At 52.8% G+C, this 19,791-nt stretch overlaps 2 protein-coding genes and 1 pseudogene across 4 annotated transcripts in view; all 3 read left to right on the forward strand.

The window, feature by feature from the left end:
• Positions 1–9,394, forward strand: part of Ano9 (anoctamin 9) — a 32,380-nt gene extending 22,986 nt beyond the window's left edge. The window contains exons 5-24 of the mRNA XM_052760119.1: positions 524–570; positions 669–727; positions 812–885; positions 1,096–1,230; positions 1,340–1,436; positions 1,609–1,669; positions 1,781–1,863; positions 1,959–2,063; positions 2,140–2,292; positions 2,372–2,408; positions 2,586–2,697; positions 6,446–6,503; positions 6,592–6,689; positions 6,785–6,927; positions 7,025–7,177; positions 7,935–8,082; positions 8,674–8,775; positions 8,851–8,944; positions 9,070–9,182; positions 9,275–9,394. Of these exons, the coding sequence (XP_052616079.1) occupies positions 524–570; positions 669–727; positions 812–885; positions 1,096–1,230; positions 1,340–1,436; positions 1,609–1,669; positions 1,781–1,863; positions 1,959–2,063; positions 2,140–2,292; positions 2,372–2,408; positions 2,586–2,697; positions 6,446–6,503; positions 6,592–6,689; positions 6,785–6,927; positions 7,025–7,177; positions 7,935–8,082; positions 8,674–8,775; positions 8,851–8,944; positions 9,070–9,182; positions 9,275–9,302 (1,900 nt within the window). The 3' untranslated portion in view covers positions 9,303–9,394. The remainder of the gene's footprint in view (positions 1–523; positions 571–668; positions 728–811; positions 886–1,095; positions 1,231–1,339; positions 1,437–1,608; positions 1,670–1,780; positions 1,864–1,958; positions 2,064–2,139; positions 2,293–2,371; positions 2,409–2,585; positions 2,698–6,445; positions 6,504–6,591; positions 6,690–6,784; positions 6,928–7,024; positions 7,178–7,934; positions 8,083–8,673; positions 8,776–8,850; positions 8,945–9,069; positions 9,183–9,274) is intronic.
• Positions 3,248–3,344, forward strand: LOC128095758 (uncharacterized; annotated as a pseudogene).
• Positions 9,395–13,601: 4,207 nt separating the features above from the next.
• On the forward strand, positions 13,602–19,433 carry Sigirr (single Ig and TIR domain containing). Of its 3 annotated transcripts, XM_052762743.1 has the most exons (11): positions 13,602–13,863; positions 14,256–14,387; positions 15,461–15,626; positions 16,648–16,846; positions 17,263–17,393; positions 17,475–17,615; positions 17,890–18,033; positions 18,136–18,238; positions 18,315–18,465; positions 18,628–18,817; positions 19,110–19,433. In XM_052762743.1, exons 3-11 carry the CDS (start codon positions 15,620–15,622, stop codon positions 19,271–19,273), a joined length of 1,230 nt encoding a protein of 409 aa, XP_052618703.1. In that variant the 5' UTR covers positions 13,602–13,863; positions 14,256–14,387; positions 15,461–15,619; the 3' UTR covers positions 19,274–19,433. The 3 variants fall into 3 exon arrangements, with proteins under 3 accessions (XP_052618703.1, XP_052618702.1, XP_052618704.1); XM_052762742.1 differs by lacking the exon at positions 14,256–14,387; XM_052762744.1 differs by lacking the exon at positions 14,256–14,387 and having other exon boundaries at positions 13,602–13,806.
• The last annotated feature ends 358 nt before the right edge of the window (positions 19,434–19,791 follow it).

Genomic DNA, 19,791 nt, shown 5'->3' on the forward strand with positions numbered 1-19,791 from the left:
CTACAAATGCCTGTGTGGCCTTGGGCAAGGTACCCTAACATCTGAACAAATGCCTGTGTGGCCTTGGGCAAGGTACCCTAACATCTGAACAAATGCCTGTGTGGCCTTGGGCAAGGTACCCTAACATCTGAACAAATGCCTGTGTGGCCTTGGGCAAGGTACCCTAGCCTCCGAACCTCAGTTTCCACATAAGCAGAATGATTCATAACCAAGTAAGAGGATTTGTGCACATTAACACTCAGCATGTGCAGGCAAGTGTGGTCAGAGATGGGGGCTCTTGACCCCGAACCTGGGAGAGCTGTGGAAACCTGAGAGTAAGGACAGGACGCCATCCTGGAGGCCCGGCAAACCTGACCCGGGCAGGCTTTCAGGGTGATTTATGGACTCTGGGTTCTGGTCAGTATTGGTGGGATGTCTTTTCTAGAACAGAGAGGGCCGGGTGTGTGGAGAACAGGGCTTTAACAGGCAAGGTCCACTAGGCCATCGTGGGGGCCATTCTGATCCTTAGATTCTTGGGTTTCAGAATCCGAATTGTGAGCTTTGTCGTGAACAACAAGATGAAACCTGGTGGTGAGCACAGATGGACAGGTGGCCTAGGAGGGTGCTGCTGTGGGCTGGATTCTCCTACCTTCCATTGCTCTCTGACTGAGGCTCCCTGTAACCCCTAGAGACCTTCGAGGACCTGGTGAAGGATGGGGTTTTTGAGACCATGTTTCCTCTGCACGAGGTGAGGGGTGACAAGTTCAGAATGGGCCTAAGGGTGGGAACCTGAGGTAGGAAGCCAAGCTCTCATTTGTCTCCCGTGACACAGGGAGAAAAAGACTTGAAGAAAAAATGGGCCCGATGGAGAAACATGTTCCGGAAACAGCCGATTGATGATATTAGGTAATACCACACCAAGCAGCTCACCTGTGGGCCATAGACACATCTGTGCTCAAATCACCAGGACATCCAGTCCTAAGTGACACATACAGTCCCCACTCACACTGATGCTAGCAGTACCCTCCCCCTCCTACCCTCTCCTCATAATGCCCATACCCTACTAGTACTGAGGCCACTGGGGAGGGTGGCCTTGATGGGGAAGCTTTCCCACAGGAACTACTTTGGCGAGAAGGTGGCTCTGTATTTCGCCTGGCTTGGCTGGTACACCTACATGCTCGTGCCTGCTGCTTTGGTGGGCCTCATCATCTTCCTGAGCGGCTTTGCCCTGTTTGATTCCAGCCAGATCAGGTGGGTCAGGGCTTGGGGCCTGCAGTCTCCTTGTGGGCCAGGAATGGAGGTGGGAGCCTGGGTGGGAGCCCGCACCTGAGAATCACTGCTCTTGTCTCTATACTGGCAGCAAAGAAATCTGTGCGGCCAAGGACATCTTCATGTGCCCCCTTGGCGACCACAGTCGCAGATACCAGCCGCTCTCAGAAATGTGCACTTTTGCGAAGGTTTGATGCCTACTGGAGTCTTTCCAGGGCTTATGAAAGGGTTGGCACAGTATGGCCGTCTGGAAGTGGGGAAGACAAGGCACTTGGATGCCCTGATGGGCCGGGCTCTTCCTTCCCCGCTAGGGGACATGGGTAGGAGGTCCAGCATGAGCCCTTCTGCTCCTCTCCTCAGCTCACTCATCTCTTCGACAACGAGGGTACTGTGATGTTTGCCATCTTCATGGCTCTGTGGGGTGAGTTGCTGCTGGGCATTCCTGGAGGGCCCTGGGGACAGCCAACCTTAGCTTTTCAGCCACCCTGGCTCACCCCAGGGGTGCTGTGACAGCTCCCAATGCTCATTGCAGCCACGGTGTTTCTGGAGATCTGGAAGCGGCAGCGTGCCCGCGTGGTCCTGCACTGGGACTTGTACGGATGGGATGAGGAAGAGGTAAGACGGGACCAGCGGCAACAAGGTTGCTTGTTTCCAGTGGCCCGTGTGGCCCGCACCTTGTGTCTGAGGTGTGTCTGGTGACCTCTTCCTAGGAAGAGATGGCCCTTGAGCTCATTAACTATCCGGACTACAAGCTGAGAACACATCATCATTCCTACCTGAACAGCACTATCATTCTGATCCTGTCCGTGTTCATGGTACTGCTGGGAACTGTGGCAAGGGCTGGAGACCCAGCTGTGCCTACCCTTCATGGCCACCCCCAACCCTTTGCAGATCTGTTTCATGATTGGCATGGCCCATGTGCTGGTTGTCTACCGTGTGCTGGCCGCTGCTCTCTTCAGCAGCTTCCTGGAGCAGCAGGTGACCACTGTCGTGGTGGTGACCGGGGCCGTGGTACACTACGTAATCATAGTCATCATGACTAAGGTAGAGGTCAGGCAGGGGAGGCCCTGGGGGGCTCGACTGAAGTTCTAGGTAAATCCCACTTGGTTCCTTCTTCCCTCAGGTCAACAAATGGGTAGCCCAGAAGCTTTGTAACTTTGGTGAGCAGAGGCCAGCCTCTCTCTGGGAGCTGGGGAGGACTCAGGGCTGAGAGTCGTGGAGCTGTGATCAGACATGGGGTGGGGGCTTCCTGCTCTTCTGGGACTCTCACTTGGGAGGTGTAGGTCATGCTGTCCTGTTGGTCTAGGGAAAGACAGGATGGCCATGTCTCATTCCAGAGGATCCCAGGACCTTTTCAGAGCGAGAGAGCAAGTTCACCGTCAAGTTTTTCACTCTGCAGTTTTTCGCCCACTTCTCCTCTCTCATCTACATTGCCTTCATCCTGGGCAGGTAAGCCCCCACCTACCCCCCTCCCCAGTCCCATATGCCTGCCCTCCACCCCCGTCCCATATGCCTGCCTTCCACCCCAGCCCCCAGCTCCTTCAGCCTCAGTCCTCCTGGCTCTTTCTTGCTTTTAAAAGTGGCCAGATCTTAATCACACACCTTTAATCCCAACACTGGTGTGTGTGTGGGGGTAAGGTGGGGTAGGGAGGGGAGTGGGGGAAGTGGGGGGCAGAAGCAGTTAGAACTCTGTGAGTTTGAGGCCAGCCTGGTCTACATATCAAGCTCCAGGACAGCCAAGGCTAAGTAGAGAGAGTCTGTCTCAAAAAACTAAGTAAATAAATAAATATGAAAAATAAAAGTGGCCAGATCTTGAGGCTGGGGATGTGCTCAGTTGGAGTGCCTGTGCAGCATGAATGAAGCCCTACCTTTGACCTCTAGCACCACATAAGCTGGATGTGGTGGCATACTCCTGTAATTTTAGGACTCAAGGAGGCAGGAGAGTGAGTTTTCAGTCAGCATGGGCTACATAAGACCCTGAATTAAAAAAAAAAAAAGTGCTCATTTCGGCAGCCAAAATTGGAAAAATGCAGAGAAGATTAGCATGGCCCCTACACAACGATAACATTCAAATTTGTGAAGTGTTTCATATTTAAAAAAAAAAAAAAGTGGTCAGTGTAAGGATTCTGTCCTTAGTTACGTCATCAGCTTACGACAGCATCCCAGCCTAAAAAGCGGATGGGCCCTCTGTGCGTCTCTCTCTTTCCTTTCCGCTCCTTCCTTCCTTCCGTCTGGACCCCCTTCTTCTCTTCTCTTCTCTCTCTCTCTCTCTCTCTCTCTCTCTCTCTCTCTCTCTCTCTCTCTCTCTCTCCCTCCCTCTGTTCCTTTCTCCCTCTCTCCCCCTCTCTCTCAATAAAGCTCTAAAAAGGTAACCATGGCTGTGATTCTTCCAACCAACACTCTCCTCCGCCGCCGGCCACAGCGTAACCAACAGTCAGATCTCCTCCTCCTCCTCCTCCTCCTCCTCCTCCTCCTCCTCCTCCTCTTCTTCTTCTTCTTCTTTTCATTTTTTTTTTGAGACAGGGTTTCTCTGTGTGCTCTGGCTGTCCTCGAACTGACTCTCTAGACCAAGCTGGCCTTGAACTCAGAGAGATACACCTGCCTCTGCCTCCCTGAGTGCTGGAACTAAAGACATGCACCACCACTGCCTGATCAGATCTGTTCTTCTAGCTTAAAAAATAGTCCATGCCCAGAATACTTAGAAACTCAATATAGAGCAACACCTTTCGTGACCCTAGGCCCCAGAGGTGACCCAGCTCAGTCTGGTGGGTCTTCTTGTTTGTACATGTGTATCTATCTGCACACAGACACCCACTGGCTAGGCGGTTTTGCCATGTCAGCAACCAGACTTACTTTTTGCATGGAAACATCCAGGTGTCTCTGCCAAGTGTCCCATATTCTGCACACCTTTTGTGGGGTGCTGTGCTTCATGAAGAAGCCAAATGAATATCGCCTCACCTTCCTGGTTTGAATGAACCACTTTTGGTGAAGTCAATGTTTGCCTTTCTGTTTTCTCTGATGAAAATAATTGCTGCTTTGTAAACGTGCTTAAATTTTATAAGGCATTTAAATATTACCAATAATCACAAGCTTCTGACCAACCCCCCCCACCACCACATCCACTAAATCTCTTAGTGTGTTCAAAGACATGGGAGTCCCTTAACCTGCCCTGTCCTTGGAGATCATTCCCAGCGTTTTGTCCCTGTCATCCTGCTGTACCAGGTCAAGCCCAAGCCCTCTCAGTAAAGAACAGTTTTTCTTTTCTATTCAAGTCTTTATGCTCTTTAGCAGAGTATAGCTGTCTTCATATCGGACTCTAGCAGGATGTAGTTGTCTTCACATAGGTCCTGCAGATTTCTTGTGAATTTCATTTTATTCTCATTATTTCCTCTCTCTCTCTCTCTCTCTCTCTCTCTCTCTCTCTCTCTCTCTCTCTCTCTCAACAAGGTTTCACCATCTTTAATCTTCTAGCTTCAGTGTGCTGAGTGCTAGGATTACAGGCCTCTGCCATTAACCCTAGCTACTACTGATATTTTCTCAAGCCCTATATCCCAGTAGTTTGGTTTTCTTCCTTTCTTTATCTTTTTTTTCCCCCCTGCTCTGTAGACTAGGCTGGTCTTGAATTCAGAATCCACCTGCCTCTGCCTCCGGAGTGCTGGGATTAAAGGCATGTGCCGTCAGTGCCTGGCTGATTGTTGCTTTTTAAAAGCAGAAATTTCTTTGGGCCTTTTCTTTCCACAAGCTGGAAGCTTAGCTGGGTGTGGTCTTGCTCTGAGTGCCCCCTTCCTTTATCCCATTTCAGATCAGGCCTTTTTGAATCCCCTTATCTCTTTCAGAACAGTATAGACTCCAACATTAAATTTCCTGGTACTCTTTTTTTCTTTAAACTGAATATTTTGTATTTCTCTTTCGTCTGCTTTCTCTTTTTCATTGTAGACCTGCATAAGAGTGATTACTAATAACCACACGACAGAATCAATATTAGGCTGTCTTGAAATCTCTTCCACCAAGGAAATTAGTTCAATACTTTCCAATTTAGCCTCAGGCAAATTCTTAAACCTAGGGTAGAAGGCAGCCACCCTCACCACTACCTCACCCCACCCCACCACCCTGCCCAAATATCTCAAGAATTGTCTCTAGCCAAGTTGCTCATGTTATTCTTTTGTGAGGCCTCCATAGTTCACATGGCTCTCAGCACTGTCTTCTAAGCTTCTAGGAAGGCCCATTAAGCTCTGCCTACAGCATTCGGCCATTTATCTAGTCCAAAGTCCCAAAGTCTTCCACATTTCTCCAAAAACAACATAGTCAGATCTTTCCGCAACAGCCCACTCCCTGGTACCATCTCCTGTCTTAGTTACTTTTCTTTTACTGTGATAAAACACTATAACCAAGACAATTAATAAAAGAAAGTGCTTAATCTGGCTTAGTTTCAGAGGGTTGGAATCTGCGATGGTGAAGTGAAGGAACAGTTGAAAGCTGACATCTTGATCTATAGCCTTGAGGCAGAGAGAGTGTACTGGGAATAACGTGTTTCATTTCGTCTTTTTTTTTTTTTTTTGTTTTTTCGAGACAGGGTTTCTCTGTGTAGCTTTGTGCCTTTCCTGGAACTCACTTGGTAGCCCAGGCTGGCCTCGAACTCACAGAGATCCGCCTGGCTCTGCCTCCCGAGTGCTGGGATTAAAGGCGTGCGCCACCACCGCCCGGCTTCATTTCGTCTTTTTAATTGAAAAAAATTGTTTTTATTTATTTATTGGCTTTTTGAGACAGGGTTTCTCTGTGTTGCCCTGGCTGTCCAGGAACTCCTTCTGTAGACCAGGCTGGCCTCGAACTCACAGAGATTCGCCTGCCCCTAGCTCCCAAGTGCTGGGATTAAAGGCGTGTGCCACCACCGCTGGGCCGGAAAACAAAACAAAACAAAACAACTTTTTCATATAATATATTTTGATTGTTTTCCCCCTCCCCTGCATGAGTCTTTTGAAACTTCAAAGCCCAACCCCAGTGACTTACTTCTTCCAACAAAGCCATACCTCCTAATCCTTCCCAAACCATCTCATATCCTGAGGATGAAGTATTCAAATATATGAGCCTGTAGGGGGAGGGCGTTCTCATTCAAACCACCACAGTTCCTCCACCTTCCCATGGTCCCAGGCGTCAGGGTGCTATTCAACTTCCTCACAGGCCTTGATTTTCTCCCTAGGATCAATGGTCACCCTGGGAAGTCCACGCGCCTGGCTGGGCTGTGGAAGCTAGAGGAGGTCAGTCTGTCCTAAGACCCCACTGCCTAGTTCTTGAGCCCCTCTCCTCCCTGGAGCTCCATCCCTGACCTTCACACTGGCCCCACAGTGCCATCTCAGTGGCTGCATGACGGACCTGTTCATCCAGATGGCCATCATCATGGGACTCAAGCAAACCCTGAGCAACTGCATCGAGTATCTGCGCCCGTGAGGACCTCTTCCTACCCCACCCCAGTGCCCACAGTGCCGTTCCCTTGCCCTGCAGTCTTCCTGTATGTTCCACACATTCTTGGTGCCCACAGGTGGTTGGCCCTGAAATGCCGCTTAATGCGGGCTCATGAACATGGTCGTGAGTCCAGGGACCCAGATCTGGAGGAGTGGCAGCATAACTACCGCATGAATCCAGTCAACACCTTCAGCCTGTTTGACGAATTCATGGAGATGAGTGTGTGAAGCTCCAGTGGGCTGAGCAGATGGGGTGGGTACGCGGGGTGAAAAGTGGGTGGCTGTCCTGGACCCAGGGTGACATTTCCACCCCGCAGTGATCCAGTACGGCTTCACCACCATCTTTGTGGCTGCCTTCCCCCTGGCACCGCTTTTGGCACTCTTCAGCAACCTTGTGGAGATCCGCCTGGACGCCATCAAGATGGTCAGACTACAGCGGCGCCTGGTTCCTCGAAAGGCTAAGGACATAGGTCAGAGGGCACACAAATTGTACAGGGGAGGAAAGAAGCCAGGGCACTGGGAAGAGCAACCTCCAACCCTAGGTTTTTCACCTGTCCATGCCAGGCCACCTTGAAGCAACTTGTAATGGCTGGGGCCCTTCCCTCTTGTTCCAGAGACAGTTCCTAGATGTTCCAGATATGGAGACATGTCTCATGGTCTCAGTCCCTAGAAAAAGGCAGGCTAGAATGAGTACACCTGACAAGGTCCTCTCCTGAGCCTCCAGCGTGTGGCTGAAGGTCTTGCAACCTCTAAGGGGACTCTCCAAACGTTAGAGCCGGAGTCTGATCACATGGGAGGGAGCAGAAGGCACAAGCCCTCAGTCATCCTGACTTTCCCTAGTGAGGATGACAGGTGTCAGGGAAACAGAGGGTTTAGCTGCTAGATGTTGGAGAAACATTAGGAAGAACCCCAGGCTAGGGCCCAGGTTTAGGAATCCTCACTTGGGTGGGGTCCAAGAGATAAACAACCCGCTGAAGAGTTCCCGGAAGAATGGGGATGGGGAAACCTGAGTCCTTCACTGCTCACGTCAAGGAGAAGAGGGTGCAGCCATACTATGTCTGTCTTAGCTGGGGGGTTCCTTGTAGATAATTTGGCCCACACAGCTTCAATGAGGCATGAACAGAGATGTCACAGGGTTCCTTGACCAATCAGGCTCTAAGCTTTTAGGATGGGAGACTACCAAAGATCAGGACTGGCTGCTTCACTCACTGTACTGCTGTGGTTCAGGGACCTGGCTGCAGGTACTGGAGACCATTGGAGTGCTGGCAGTCATTGCCAACGGGATGGTCATCGCCTTCACCTCTGAGTTCATTCCCAGAGTGGTCTACAAGTACCGCTATGGCCCGTGCCGGCAGAACAGGAACTTCACAGAAGAGTAAGGCATTAAACTGTCAAGCCCCCCTGAGAGACTGGCCCTTCCAGTTAAGCCCTTGGAGTCCAGACCTGGGGCTCTCCTGGGTATATGTGGGTTCTGCCAATGGTAGCTGGGGCTGCACTGAGACTGGGACTTGGCTCTTCCTTGAACTGTCTATATGACCTACATACCTTGGCTGGATCCCAGGAATAACTAATGAACCCTTGGTGGGGAGAGAAGTACCAGGCCCACTTGGTAATGAGCAGGCAGTACCTAAATGGCTTTCCCACCAAGTTATACACCTCTGTCTTGCTTCTGGCATGGGAAGGCAGAGAACAAATATGTCTAGCTCCCACTGCACCTGCAGACTGGGGGTCTTTGGGTCAGCCCTAGGAGCATTCATCCAGCCTGGTAGGGTAGACAGTTGGTGGCCTCTCCGCCTCTTTCACCCCTCCCAAGCGTGGCCTTGTGCTTGGACAGCAGGCCTTTTCTCATGAAGGGAAATGGAGGAGGCCTTCCAAGGCATGCCCTCCCCCTCCTGCCCCCCCAGATGCACGTGAGTTCTCAGGAGGGGCCTCAGGTCATGAGAGTCCCACACTTCTCTCTCCCCAGCTGCCTCAAGGGCTATGTCAACCACAGCTTGTCTGTCTTCTACACCAAGGATTTCCAGGACCACGGCCGGATGGAAGGCCAAGAAAATGTGACCACATGCAGGTTTGGAACCTCTTATTCCCCCGTAAACGCCCTCTAAACTCCTGGTTTCTGACTTTAGGTGCTTCCCTACCCCAGGTACCGGGACTACCGAAACGAACGTGACTACAATTTCTCTGAGCAATTCTGGTTCATTCTGGCCATCCGGCTGGCCTTCGTCATCCTCTTTGAGGTGGGTAGAATTGTGAGAGCCCAAGTGAAGGCAGCTCTCTCACTTTTCTTTCCCAGCCCCCAAATCCTAAAGGTTCTTCTTAGCCGCCGACTTTGCCGGGCCTTTCTCCCCCCTCTTACCCCCAGCATGTCGCCTTGTGTATCAAGCTCATCGCTGCATGGTTTGTGCCCGATGTGCCCCAGTCGGTGAAGAACAAGGTTCTGGAGGAGAAGTACCGGATACTTCGGGAGAAAATGTGGTAGGGATGCGGTGGCTTACTTGGTTGGGGGCAGGTCTGTGCCTGGGGGCAGGCCACGCCTCTGACTCATACCAACTTCATTCTTCCTGTAGCTTCAGTTCTAGGAGCACAGACGTATAGACAATCCGGGGCAGGTGGAGAAATGCTGATTTCCAGGAGCCTGGACTAGGAAGGAAGGAGTCCCCATCTCTACAGCTTGGCCCTGTCTATGACAACATGTATCCGTGTGTTGAGGGAGGCTGTAAAATGGTCCATGCATATGTAGGATCCTGGGTGGTCTACATATATGTCCGTGATTGAAGATCATAGGAGGTCTTAAATATATGTAGGCATATATGAGCACCCTAGGAAGCCCATGTATATATGTAAACCAATATATATGTATGTATGTATATGTAGGGGGTCACTGGTATATTTAGGGTATTTATGAGTAGCACAGATGTGCCTGTGGGGTTTGCTCCAACTTTCCTAGGGTTCAAACGTGGCACAGACCTGACTTAAAACTCTTGAGTAACCTTAGTACCCATAGAATTTCAGGCTGCTCACAAAAATCCACTGCAGTAAAATTAGCCCAAGTTCCACTGACCTCCTGGCTTCTGGGCCCCAGATCACGTTCTGTGGCCTCCTGCTTGGTGGAAGGCCCAGAGATTAATTTCTGGCACCCCACCCCCCACAATTAGCTGGATCCCCACCACCGATAAAACTTTTTACAAACAAAATAAACCTGTGTGTATTGATTTCTGAGCCTCATTATGTAGATCCAGTTTCTAGGAATTATTTCTGCCCTGGGCTATACAAAGGAAGGATGCCCACTGTTGGGCAAGTCTGAACTGTGGTAGCCTCAGACCACCTGGCTTTTCTCTGGTTTACTTTATCTCCTCGGCTATGAGGCACACCTTATAAAGAAGGTTCTCCTTTCCTAATATCTGGATTTTTAGGGTGGCAAGAGAAGACACAGGGTCAGTTATGGGTGGGGTGTGGATCAAGACAGACTTCCTGGACGAAATGGAAGAGCTCAGGCTAGAGAGGCAGAACACCATGAAGGTCGGCTGGATGGCCCATTGCGGCCTGGGCTGGCTGGGCTGGTTTGGCCACTGCCCCAAAGCGGGGAAGGCTGAAGATCCGGGGGCTGAACTCCCGACAGTCTCCAGCATTAGCCTTAGGCATAAAGCGGGACACTAGGGTCCGCCCTCGCCCTGCCTGCGGGGCGGGGCTGCACCTGCCGCTGGGTCCGTCGCTGCTGCGCACCTAGGCCAGGTAAACTGCCAGCCTCCGCGCGAGTCCCAGGTCTGAAAGCAGGTGGGTGACAGTCAGACGCGTGGAGGTGAGTAGAGGTTGTGGTTCCTGAAGCCGCTCCAGTTCTAGGGTTGGGAACCTGGGAGTACTTCGCTCCGAGGAGCCTCGGGGCCATGGTCCCGCAGGAAGTAGCTCTGAACCAGGCGGGTTTCCCCTGAGCAGCCCGGAAGCTCGAGAGCGCTGCGTCCAGTTTCCTTCCCTGGCTTTTCTCTTTTCACTCTGCCCGACGTGGTCAATAGCCTCCTCTTGACTTCAATGCAAGTCTACAGAGGCGGGCCAGGGGCGCAAGACCCCAGCTTCGCTCCCACGAGCTTATCTCAACCCTGAGCAATTTTAGGACACACTGGGCAGATTGAGAGGCTGGCTGGGGCCCCGGCTCGAGGGGACCCCAGCAGAGCTTCCGCCTTCAGCAAGCACCAGCACTCGGTCCTCGCCCTGACTAGCTGTCGGCGCGCTTCCGCTGTCCGTGCGCGTCCCCGTCTTCTGCACGCGTGCCTGATAGATCTGCTTGCAGCACCTGTTGGGTCCGGGGAAACTGGTCATGTGCCACCCGCAGAAAACGAAGGGCAAGATGTAGGAGCATGATGGTCTCCTTGAGGCCTTTTATGAACACTCCTTTCTTTAACAAAAAGATATTTGGGGACCCAGCACACGCTAAAACCAGGAGCTGCACAAGTCAAGAACTGAGCAGGAGCAGCACCCCGGCCGCGGGATGCTAAGCAGCGAAACAGATCCGCAAGAGGGGAGCGGGCTCTGGCTTCTGGGTCCGCAGCCCCAGAGTACTAACTCTTCCGATAGCACCGGGGGCCAGTAGAGCTCAAGGACTGGGCCTGGCGGGAGAAGGACCTGGGCTTTCGAGGAACCTCATAACGTGGAGGCAATGCTGAGTGATGCGAGGGTCCAGGCTGGGATTTAAATTCCGAGGCCCTGGAGCGCCTCCAAAGGACTGCAGGGGCAGGTGTTTGAGGCAATCTGGGCTTTTATGCAAGATTGGCCTGAGGCTGGGCTACTGGATAGAGCAGCGGTTCTCAACCTCCCTAATGCTGTGACCAGTTAATACAGTTCCTCATGTTGTGGTGACCCCCAACCATAAAATTATTTTCATTGCTACTTTATAACTGTAATCTTGCTACTGTTAGGGATCGTAATGTAAATATCTGTCTTTTCTGATGGTCTTAGGCGACCTCTGTGAAAGGGTCGTTTGCCGCCAAAAGGGGTCCCAAGCATTGGTTTTGAGGGTAGGATAGAGGGTGGTAGATGTTAGCAGACAAATGGAAGGAGAATGGTATCGACTCAAGACCCTGAGAGGGTGACAGGGACTAGGAGCAGGGGGCTCAAACATTATGCCAGACTTATTAGGGGGCAAAGGTGTTTGGGAGCACTGACCTCAGTACTGGGTACCTACCTCTTCATTTCCAACCTGGGTGATCTTGAACTTTGCTGCATTTCAGTTTCTTTCTTTTTTAGTTAATTAATTTATTTTTATTTTATGTGCATTGGTGTTTGCCTGTGTATATATATATGTCTATGTGAGGATGCTGGATCCCCTGGAACTGGAGTCACAGACAGTTGTGAGCTACCATGTAGGTGCTGGGAATTGAACCCGGGTCCTCTAGAAGAGGATCCAGTGCTCTTCACTGCTGAGCCATCTCTCCAGCCCCGCATTTCAGTTTCTTTACTCACAATGTGGGAAAGTACAGAACTGCCTCTGGCGAGGTCAGCTAGTTACTGTGCATGGGATACTCAGGAGGCCTATGAGGCAGCTTCAGGTAGCAAGCAGCTCCACAAGTGTAGAGGAAGGGGAACTGTTCCCTTCAGCCTTTCTAGCCCTGAGCCTAAGGGGCACCATCACCCAGAGGTCATGAATGCCAGGCCACAGGGGCTTGAACAAGGCTGGGTCATAATCAGGTAAGGTGGCAGGAAAGCCTGCTCCTGAATTGAGGATACTCCTGGGTGGCCTGAACCAAGGGCAGGAAGACCACAGGAGAGTATCCAGGACCTACTCCTGCAACTGTGAGGGTAGAGAGGGACAGGAACTGGAGAAGACCTTTGTCCAATTCTGTAAATAATGCCACTGGGCCCCAAGGCTCAAGTCAATCTGGAGTCAGTGGTTACAATAGGAGAAACCAGCTGTGCTCCCCGCCCCCCACCCAATCCCACCTCAGAGCCAGAGGCTTGTGGCTCTTGTGTTTGGCTCTTGATTTTTTTTTTTCTTTTTTTTGGTTTTTTCGAGACAGGGTTTCTCTGTGTAGCTTTGCGCCTTTCCTGGGACTCACTTGGTAGCCCAGGCTGGCCTCGAACTCACAGAGATCCGCCTGGCTCTGCCTCCCGAGTGCTGGGATTAAAGGCGTGCGCCACCACCGCCCGGCGTGTTTGGCTCTTGAAAGGGGGCTCTGCTCTCTCACCCCAGCCCTGAGCTCATGTCTGTGGGATCCCATAGCCTGTTACAACTGCTCATTCATTGGAGTCTATTGCCTAGGAGGTGGACAGGGTAAGGACCAGAGAGATATGCTCTATTGTTTCATTATTGGTCACCAGTTTCTGAGAGATCCCCTTTATTACAGTAGGTCAGAGGTGAGTCATGCCTGGGGCTTTTTGGGGGGTGGGGTATATAATATAATTCTTCCTCTCCACTCCTGAGTATAGTATAAAAAAATGGGAGTGTTGCCAGACTTGGAGCATGCCTTTAATCCCAGCACTCAATAGAAAGAGGCAGGTGGAGCTTTGTGAGTTCCAGGCCTGCCTGGTCTACACAGACTGTTCCAGGTCAACCAGGACTACACAGCAAGACCTTGTGCCAAACAGGGGTGAGGTGGGGTGGTGGATGGAATCTAGAAGGCACGCTTCCTACATAGTGTATGTTTAGGACTATTCTGGCTGGAGATCTCCTTGCCAGGATCTCTGCACATCGCCCCAACCTCTGCCACTTGAAGTATCCACCTACGCTTTAGTGCTGGAGCAAATGTAGTACTTAGGGACTGGGGCTGTCCTGGGAGGAAGGGGCCTCTTAGAGTTACAGGAAGAGCCAGGCAAGGCGGGGCAAGGACCGCCAACAGCCCGCCCCGCCAGGGGAAGGGGTGGGTACCTGGGTGGGGTTTAGGTTTAGGAGAGGATGTGACTGTAAGGCCAGGAAACTAAGGGGGAAAGTTCTGACTAAAATATATATCAACAAAAGCCAGGTCCTCGCCCAAGCTTGGTGATGCATCGTGGGTAGCCACAACACTGTGGCTCCTCTCCGGGGCCCAGCAGAGGGGACAATTTGCTCACAAGTGCATGTTACTGACCTCAATGACCATCTCCCCTTTGGAGGAAAAGATCCGGAAATGAGGTGACTGTGCCTCCCTACTGCTGAGGGATCCTGTGGCCTTGTGGTCTGTCCTTGGAGGTAGGCTTGGTTGAGGAGAGGCCCATGGTGCTGAGGTGCATGAAGGCACACCGTGTGTGTGTGTGTGTGTGTGTGTGTGTGTGTGTGTGTGTGTGTGTGTGTGTGTACGCACGCACATATGCGTGTATGGGTGTGCTTGTGGCCCCTGAGGTATTTGGGAGTGATCCTGTGAAGTGAGGTGTGTGCAGCCCAAAACCTGTGTGGAGGGCAGTGTTGTATGGAAGATTCATGTGTGCACATTGGCTAAGGTGAACTCAGTGAGGCTGACTGGGGGCCTGAGGGGGCTGTGCATGCATAGAATGGGAAAGGGAAGAGGGCACCTGCTGCCTCCGTGAGTCACATCCTGGAGGGTTGGTCTTCATTTCTGGCGGTGTCTGCTGCTACCTTTGCAGGGGTCAAGGTCTTCTGAGCTTGAGGAGGTTGAGGGCTATTGCAGGACATGCTCTGGGACCTGCTGGGCTGGGGTATCCACTTCTGGTCACTCTGAGGGGTCAGTTGAGAAGCCTGTCTTCTACAGGCCCTTGGTAAGTGGTTCTGCTTCCAGGATTGTAGTAGGACTGCCCTTCACCCCAAAGGGTTTCTGGAAGGCTCACCTTGCCACCCTTGACAGTAATGTGCCTCTTCCTGAACTAGCTCCCAAGGAGATTGATGTCGTGCCAAGTCTGAGATTTCTGGCCCAGCATCACCCAGTGCAGAACAAAGGGAGAGAGTATAAGAGACTAATTCTCATCAAAGCCTCTGGGGCATCTGGGGCATCTGAGGCAGGCCAGGCCCAGGGCTTGACCCCATGTTCCTGCTGCCCATGTGTCTGTGCAGAATGGAGGAGAGTAGGAACTCAATTAAATGTATAAAGAGAGTGAACTTGGGGCACCCAGGAAAGAGGGGTCAGCTAGGGCCCTGGGCTGCTAAGGAAGAGCATCCTGAATGTTTCCTGCAGTCATGCCATTACGGAGCTTTTTGAATCCCAGATGTGTATAATTGTTATGGGCTAAGAATGACCCAGGACCCTAGATAAGAGTCATCTGTTTGGGGGGTACCCAGAAGGGCTTCCCAAGGCCCTTCAGAGTGATCTCTATAGTAGCCTGGTCCCCATTTACCTTTCCTGGCCCAGATGAGCCTCAAGGTGTCTGCAGGTGTGATGTGTCCATTCCCATGTGTATGCGTGACTGCATCCAGAGCAAAATCTCACAGTTAGGTTTCACTTATGGCTCATATCCCCTTAATCCCCAGGTCCTGGCCAGGTGACAAGCACCCATGCACCCACCTGCATACAGCAGCAGTCCATTACAGGGGACAGCCAGGAATGAGGCCAACTGCTATCTTCTGAGGTCACATCCTTCTTGGAGCATGCCTGTGGTATCCCTGAGTCACCACAGTGGCTCCAGGACAAATGAAAGTGGTCCATGGGACCGCCCCTCCCAAGCTGTGTGAGGCAGAGTCTGCTCTGGCCTTGTGATATGTAGGAGCTCACACAGCACTCTGAGACTGGCTGAAATTGCAAGGAAGCTATCTGTTGTGCAGCCAGTAAGTACTGCTGCTGGCTGACAGTTACTGGTTAACTCACCGTGTTCCTGTTTAACTTGTCCCCTGGGGACAGTGACAGCCTCTGACCTCCAGGGACCCTGTCCAGCTGGCTGAATAGACAGAAAGAAAGGAGTCCTTCTCAGTCTTCAGTGGACCCATCTGCTCGGTTAAAGAGCCCCAGTGGAGCCAGGGGTGGAACCAGTGTTCGGCCTGCAGAGGCCCTGGAAGAGCCATGGCAGGTAGGTAGATCAGAGAGGGCCATGACCAAGTCTCCACCCCAGTTTTTGGTGTCACATTGCACTCTCTGCTGAGCCCTGTGCTTGGATACATGCCAGAGGTCAAGGCCTGTGCTCATCTCTTCTCTCTAACAGTTGGTTCTGAGCTCAGGGCAGGCAGGGATGATGAGAGCTTCTGCTTCTCTCCTGCCCAAGGCCTACAGGGGAGGCACACAAGCATCAGTAAGCCTGCCGGGCATGGTGGTGCAGGCCTTTAATCCCAGCAGAGACAAACTCGGAGGCAGAGCCAAAGCCGAGTTCCAGGAGAGCCAGGGCTGTTACCCAGAGAAACCTTGTCTCGAACCCCCACCCTCACCTGAAAAAAGAATCAGTAAGCCCAAGAATCTCAACGGGGGGATCTTGGGGCGTGGGTGTTAAGTGAGGTGACGTCGTATACCTCTCCAGCCTCCTGCTAGGGTCATCATCCTCACTTGACGATGATGACCTTTAGACCTCAGAGAAGTGGGAGGGCAGGTCTTGTGGTTAGTGGAGGGGATCCTGGAAGCCCAGGCTCCGGCTTGCCCTGTCCCTGTGAAAGATGCTAGTATTTGTATTCTTTCCACATTTGGTGCCCACAGTCCCTGCAGCCCAGCTCTTCAGTAGAAGCCAGCCAGGCTGAGGGGGGCAGGAACTGATCCTGCTCTGAGGGGGTCATGTGGAGGCTAGACTCATCCAGCAGGGATAAACCAACCGACAGGCTCCTGTGCCTGGGCTGGCTCAGCTCAAACATGACTCTGGCCACTCCTCTGCCTGTTAATGTTCCCCCTGAGCACCAGGCTGTCACATGAGGGCCAGAAGAACACAACTGGCCACTACTGAGGGGAGAATGAGAGCCTGGACTCTGGCCTACAGGACCCATGGATGGATGTAGTGTGATCGCCGACACCACTCCCTTATTGTCTTGTTTTCCTTGATCACAGAGCATCTATAAACAGAGTGGGAGAAGGCATCCCAGCATGGCTGACCTGTTGTTTTCTTTCTGCAGATGTCTGTGACAGGGCCCCTAATTTCCTCTCACCATCTGAAAACCAGGCCTTGGGACCTGCCCTTGGCAGTACAGTTGCTTTGAATTGCACAGCTTGGGTGGTCTCTACACCCCAGTGTCCCCAGCCCTCAGTACAGTGGCTAAAAGATGGTCTTCCATTGGGCAATGGAAGCCACTTCAACCTCCATCAGGACTTTTGGTAAGAGACTGGGGTGTCCAGGATTAGAGTAACTGCCGAGATACACCATAGCTAGCAGCCTTTCTGACCTACACCCTAACCCATAACAACCTGGACAAGGGCTGTGTAGTACCCGTGCAAACCTGGCGTGGCAGTGTTCCCATGGACAGAGACAGAGGGTTGACTCTGGGGACAGGTCCAAAGTTTCTTCCCGACCCCTGTGTATATCTTGTAGACTGTCTGGGGATAGAATCTTAACTCCTGAATGGGCCGTTTACTACCTAGGCCTGTAACCAGAGGGTCCCCAGGGCCCAGGCCCAAATTCTGATCACTTAGCCCAAATCTGCAGTCTCCCTGGGTGCATCCTAGGCAGGTGGGACTTGAGCATCCACTGATGTTCTTGGTCCCCAGGTGAGGGTATGGCCTGGTTTTCCCAGGGTCGGCACCAACTTCTCAGAGGTTGTGTCCAGTGTTCTGGTGCTCAACTTGACCAATGCTGAGGACTATGGAAGTTTCACCTGCTCTGTCTGGAATGTCAGCTCCCACTCCTTCAGTCTCTGGAGAGCTGGTGAGGGAGTTCAAGGTGGTGGAGGGCAAGGGTTTCCTGAAGTCCCAAGGTTGAAGCAATAGTGATTCTCCCTGTCTGCAGGCCCTGCTGGCCATGTGGTTGCAGTGCTGGCCTCCCTCCTTGTCCTGCTGGTTCTGCTGCTGGTGGCCCTGCTCTATGTTAAGTGTCGTCTGAATGTGCTGCTTTGGTACCAAGATGCCTATGGGGAGGTGGAGATGAACGGTGCGTAGGGTCCCGCATGGATGAGGGCACAGTATTCTGCCAAGGGCCTTACTGAGGTGCCAGCTGCATGCTGGGTTCAGGCCTGGGAGGAGGGAGTTGTAGCTCTAAGGGGGCTCTGGGTGTACAGTCTGGAAAGGCGGTGTCTCAGAAGGGCACAAGACTAGGGTCGACAGAAGGTTAGAGTCCTGGGGTCTGGTTCACTTGTTCAGAGAAGTGCTGGATATTGGGTAGGAGTATCTCTATAACTGGCCTTGCTGAATGACCTCCTCTGCAGATGGAAAGTTATACGATGCCTACGTGTCCTATAGCGACTGCCCGGAGGACCGCAAATTTGTGAATTTTATTCTGAAGCCTCAGCTGGAGCGGCGTCGGGGATACAAGCTCTTCCTGGAGGACCGCGATCTCTTGCCGCGCGCTGGTACCGCCCTGGCCCGGCCTCCTGATCCCCACCCTGTTCCCTGAGTCCCACCCTTGTCACCGGCCCCGCCTCTCATGCGCCGGCCCACGCCCTTGCCCACAGAGCCCTCTGCCGACCTCCTGGTGAACCTGAGCCGCTGTCGGCGCCTCATCGTGGTTCTTTCAGACGCCTTCCTGGGCCGGGCCTGGTGTAGCCAGAGCTTCCGGTGCGTCGGGCGCTTGGCTTGGGGTGGGGGACCGGGAGTTCTGGTCCTGCCCCGCCTGACGGTCCGGTCCCCGCAGGGAGGGACTGTGCCGCCTACTGGAGCTCACTCGCAGACCTATCTTCATCACCTTCGAGGGCCAGAGGCGTGAGCCCATGCACCCTGCTCTCCGGCTCCTGCGCCAGCACCGCCACCTTGTGACCCTGCTGCTTTGGAAGCCTGGCTCCGTGGTGCGAGGGCTGGGGGTTTGTGAGTGGGTGCTTGAGGTGCTGGAGGGCTAGGGGACCTGCAAGTCAGGCACCATCAGTGTGCACTTTGGATCTGGGTGGCTAGAGGCTTCCAGTTCACAGATCCCCAGGTGTTTAAACTGACGGTCCAAATCTGGCCCCCAGACGCCTTCCTCCGATTTTTGGAAAGAGCTACAGCTGGCACTGCCCCGGAAGGTGCAATACAGGCCGGTGGAGGGAGACCCCCAGACCCGACTACAGGATGACAAAGATCCCATGCTAATCGTGAGAGGACGAACTGCCCAGGGCCGGGGCATGGAGTCAGAGCTGGATCCAGACCCCGAGGGAGACCTGGGTATGCTCACCTGGCCTCACTGCAGATCAAGGGTTCAGACACAGCTCCATCCAGTGTCCTAGTCTGGGATGGAGAGATCTTGCCTCCTGTAGAAGTTTGACCTCCACTGGCAGTGCCCCAACTGCCTCTTACTGGGGAGGTGTTTCGCCCCTTGGCCTCTGTGGGGGGAACTTCCAGGGTTTCTAGTATCGTTGTGGTTGGTGGGTGAGCATGGAGTAGTCCCTTCTTGTCACAGATCCCAGTAGAAGACTGGCTATAGACATACGGCCTCAGGCCTTGTGGTGTCCTGCAGGTGTCCGAGGACCTGTCTTTGGGGAGCCACCAACTCCACTGCATGCAAGCAGGGTCTCCATGGGAGAGGGCCACAGCAGTGAAGTGGATGTCTCGGACCTTGGCTCTCGGAACTACAGTGCACGAACAGACTTCTACTGCCTTGTGTCTGAGGATGATGTGTAGCCCTTATCCTGGCAGCCCAGATCATAGGTGGCAGCTTCCAGGGTAGAGGCAGGCACCTCTTCTCCCTAGGACCACAACCCTTGCCTGTAGCTCTGAACCTCGCGGGGAAGGAGCGTGGCTCCAGGGTGTCACAAATAAACTTGTCTTTGCTCCTGCCTGGGCCCGTTTCTCTTCTGGGTGGTACCTGCTGTGTCTCTTTTCGCTTCCACCATGACGCCCTGACCCTTCCTTTCATCACCACCTGCACCAGGTTCCCACTCAAACCCAAATCTGCCTTCTCGGCCACCCCTGGCAAATCCCTTGTTCTGATAGCCCCTAGTATCCCTTCTTGGTTCTTGATTGGGAATGTGACTGTCCCCAGCCCCATCTCATCGGGACAGGTCCTTCAGTAGGAAGCTACTGTTGGTAATTTTACAAGGAAAAATGGGTAGCCTTGTTCCTGATACTCCTGGACTTCAAGCCTTGGGTACCTCCTAGCATCAGCTCAGGGTGGATAGAGGGTGTTGGATGTGTTTATG

This window comes from Peromyscus californicus, unplaced genomic scaffold (assembly GCF_007827085.1).
Source record: "Peromyscus californicus insignis strain IS unplaced genomic scaffold, ASM782708v3 Scaffold_4__1_contigs__length_199733344, whole genome shotgun sequence".
In the NCBI taxonomy this organism is placed as follows: domain Eukaryota; kingdom Metazoa; phylum Chordata; class Mammalia; order Rodentia; family Cricetidae; genus Peromyscus; species Peromyscus californicus.

What these genes read in the sequence shown, in the direction of transcription:
- Sigirr (XM_052762743.1), top strand. An exon ending in CGATCTCTTGCCGCGCGCTG is followed by an intron (nt 18,034 to 18,135) that starts GTACCGCCCTGG and finishes CCTTGCCCACAG; the next exon opens with AGCCCTCTGCCGACCTCCTG. An exon ending in AGACCCCGAGGGAGACCTGG is followed by an intron (nt 18,818 to 19,109) that starts GTATGCTCACCT and finishes GGTGTCCTGCAG; the next exon opens with GTGTCCGAGGACCTGTCTTT.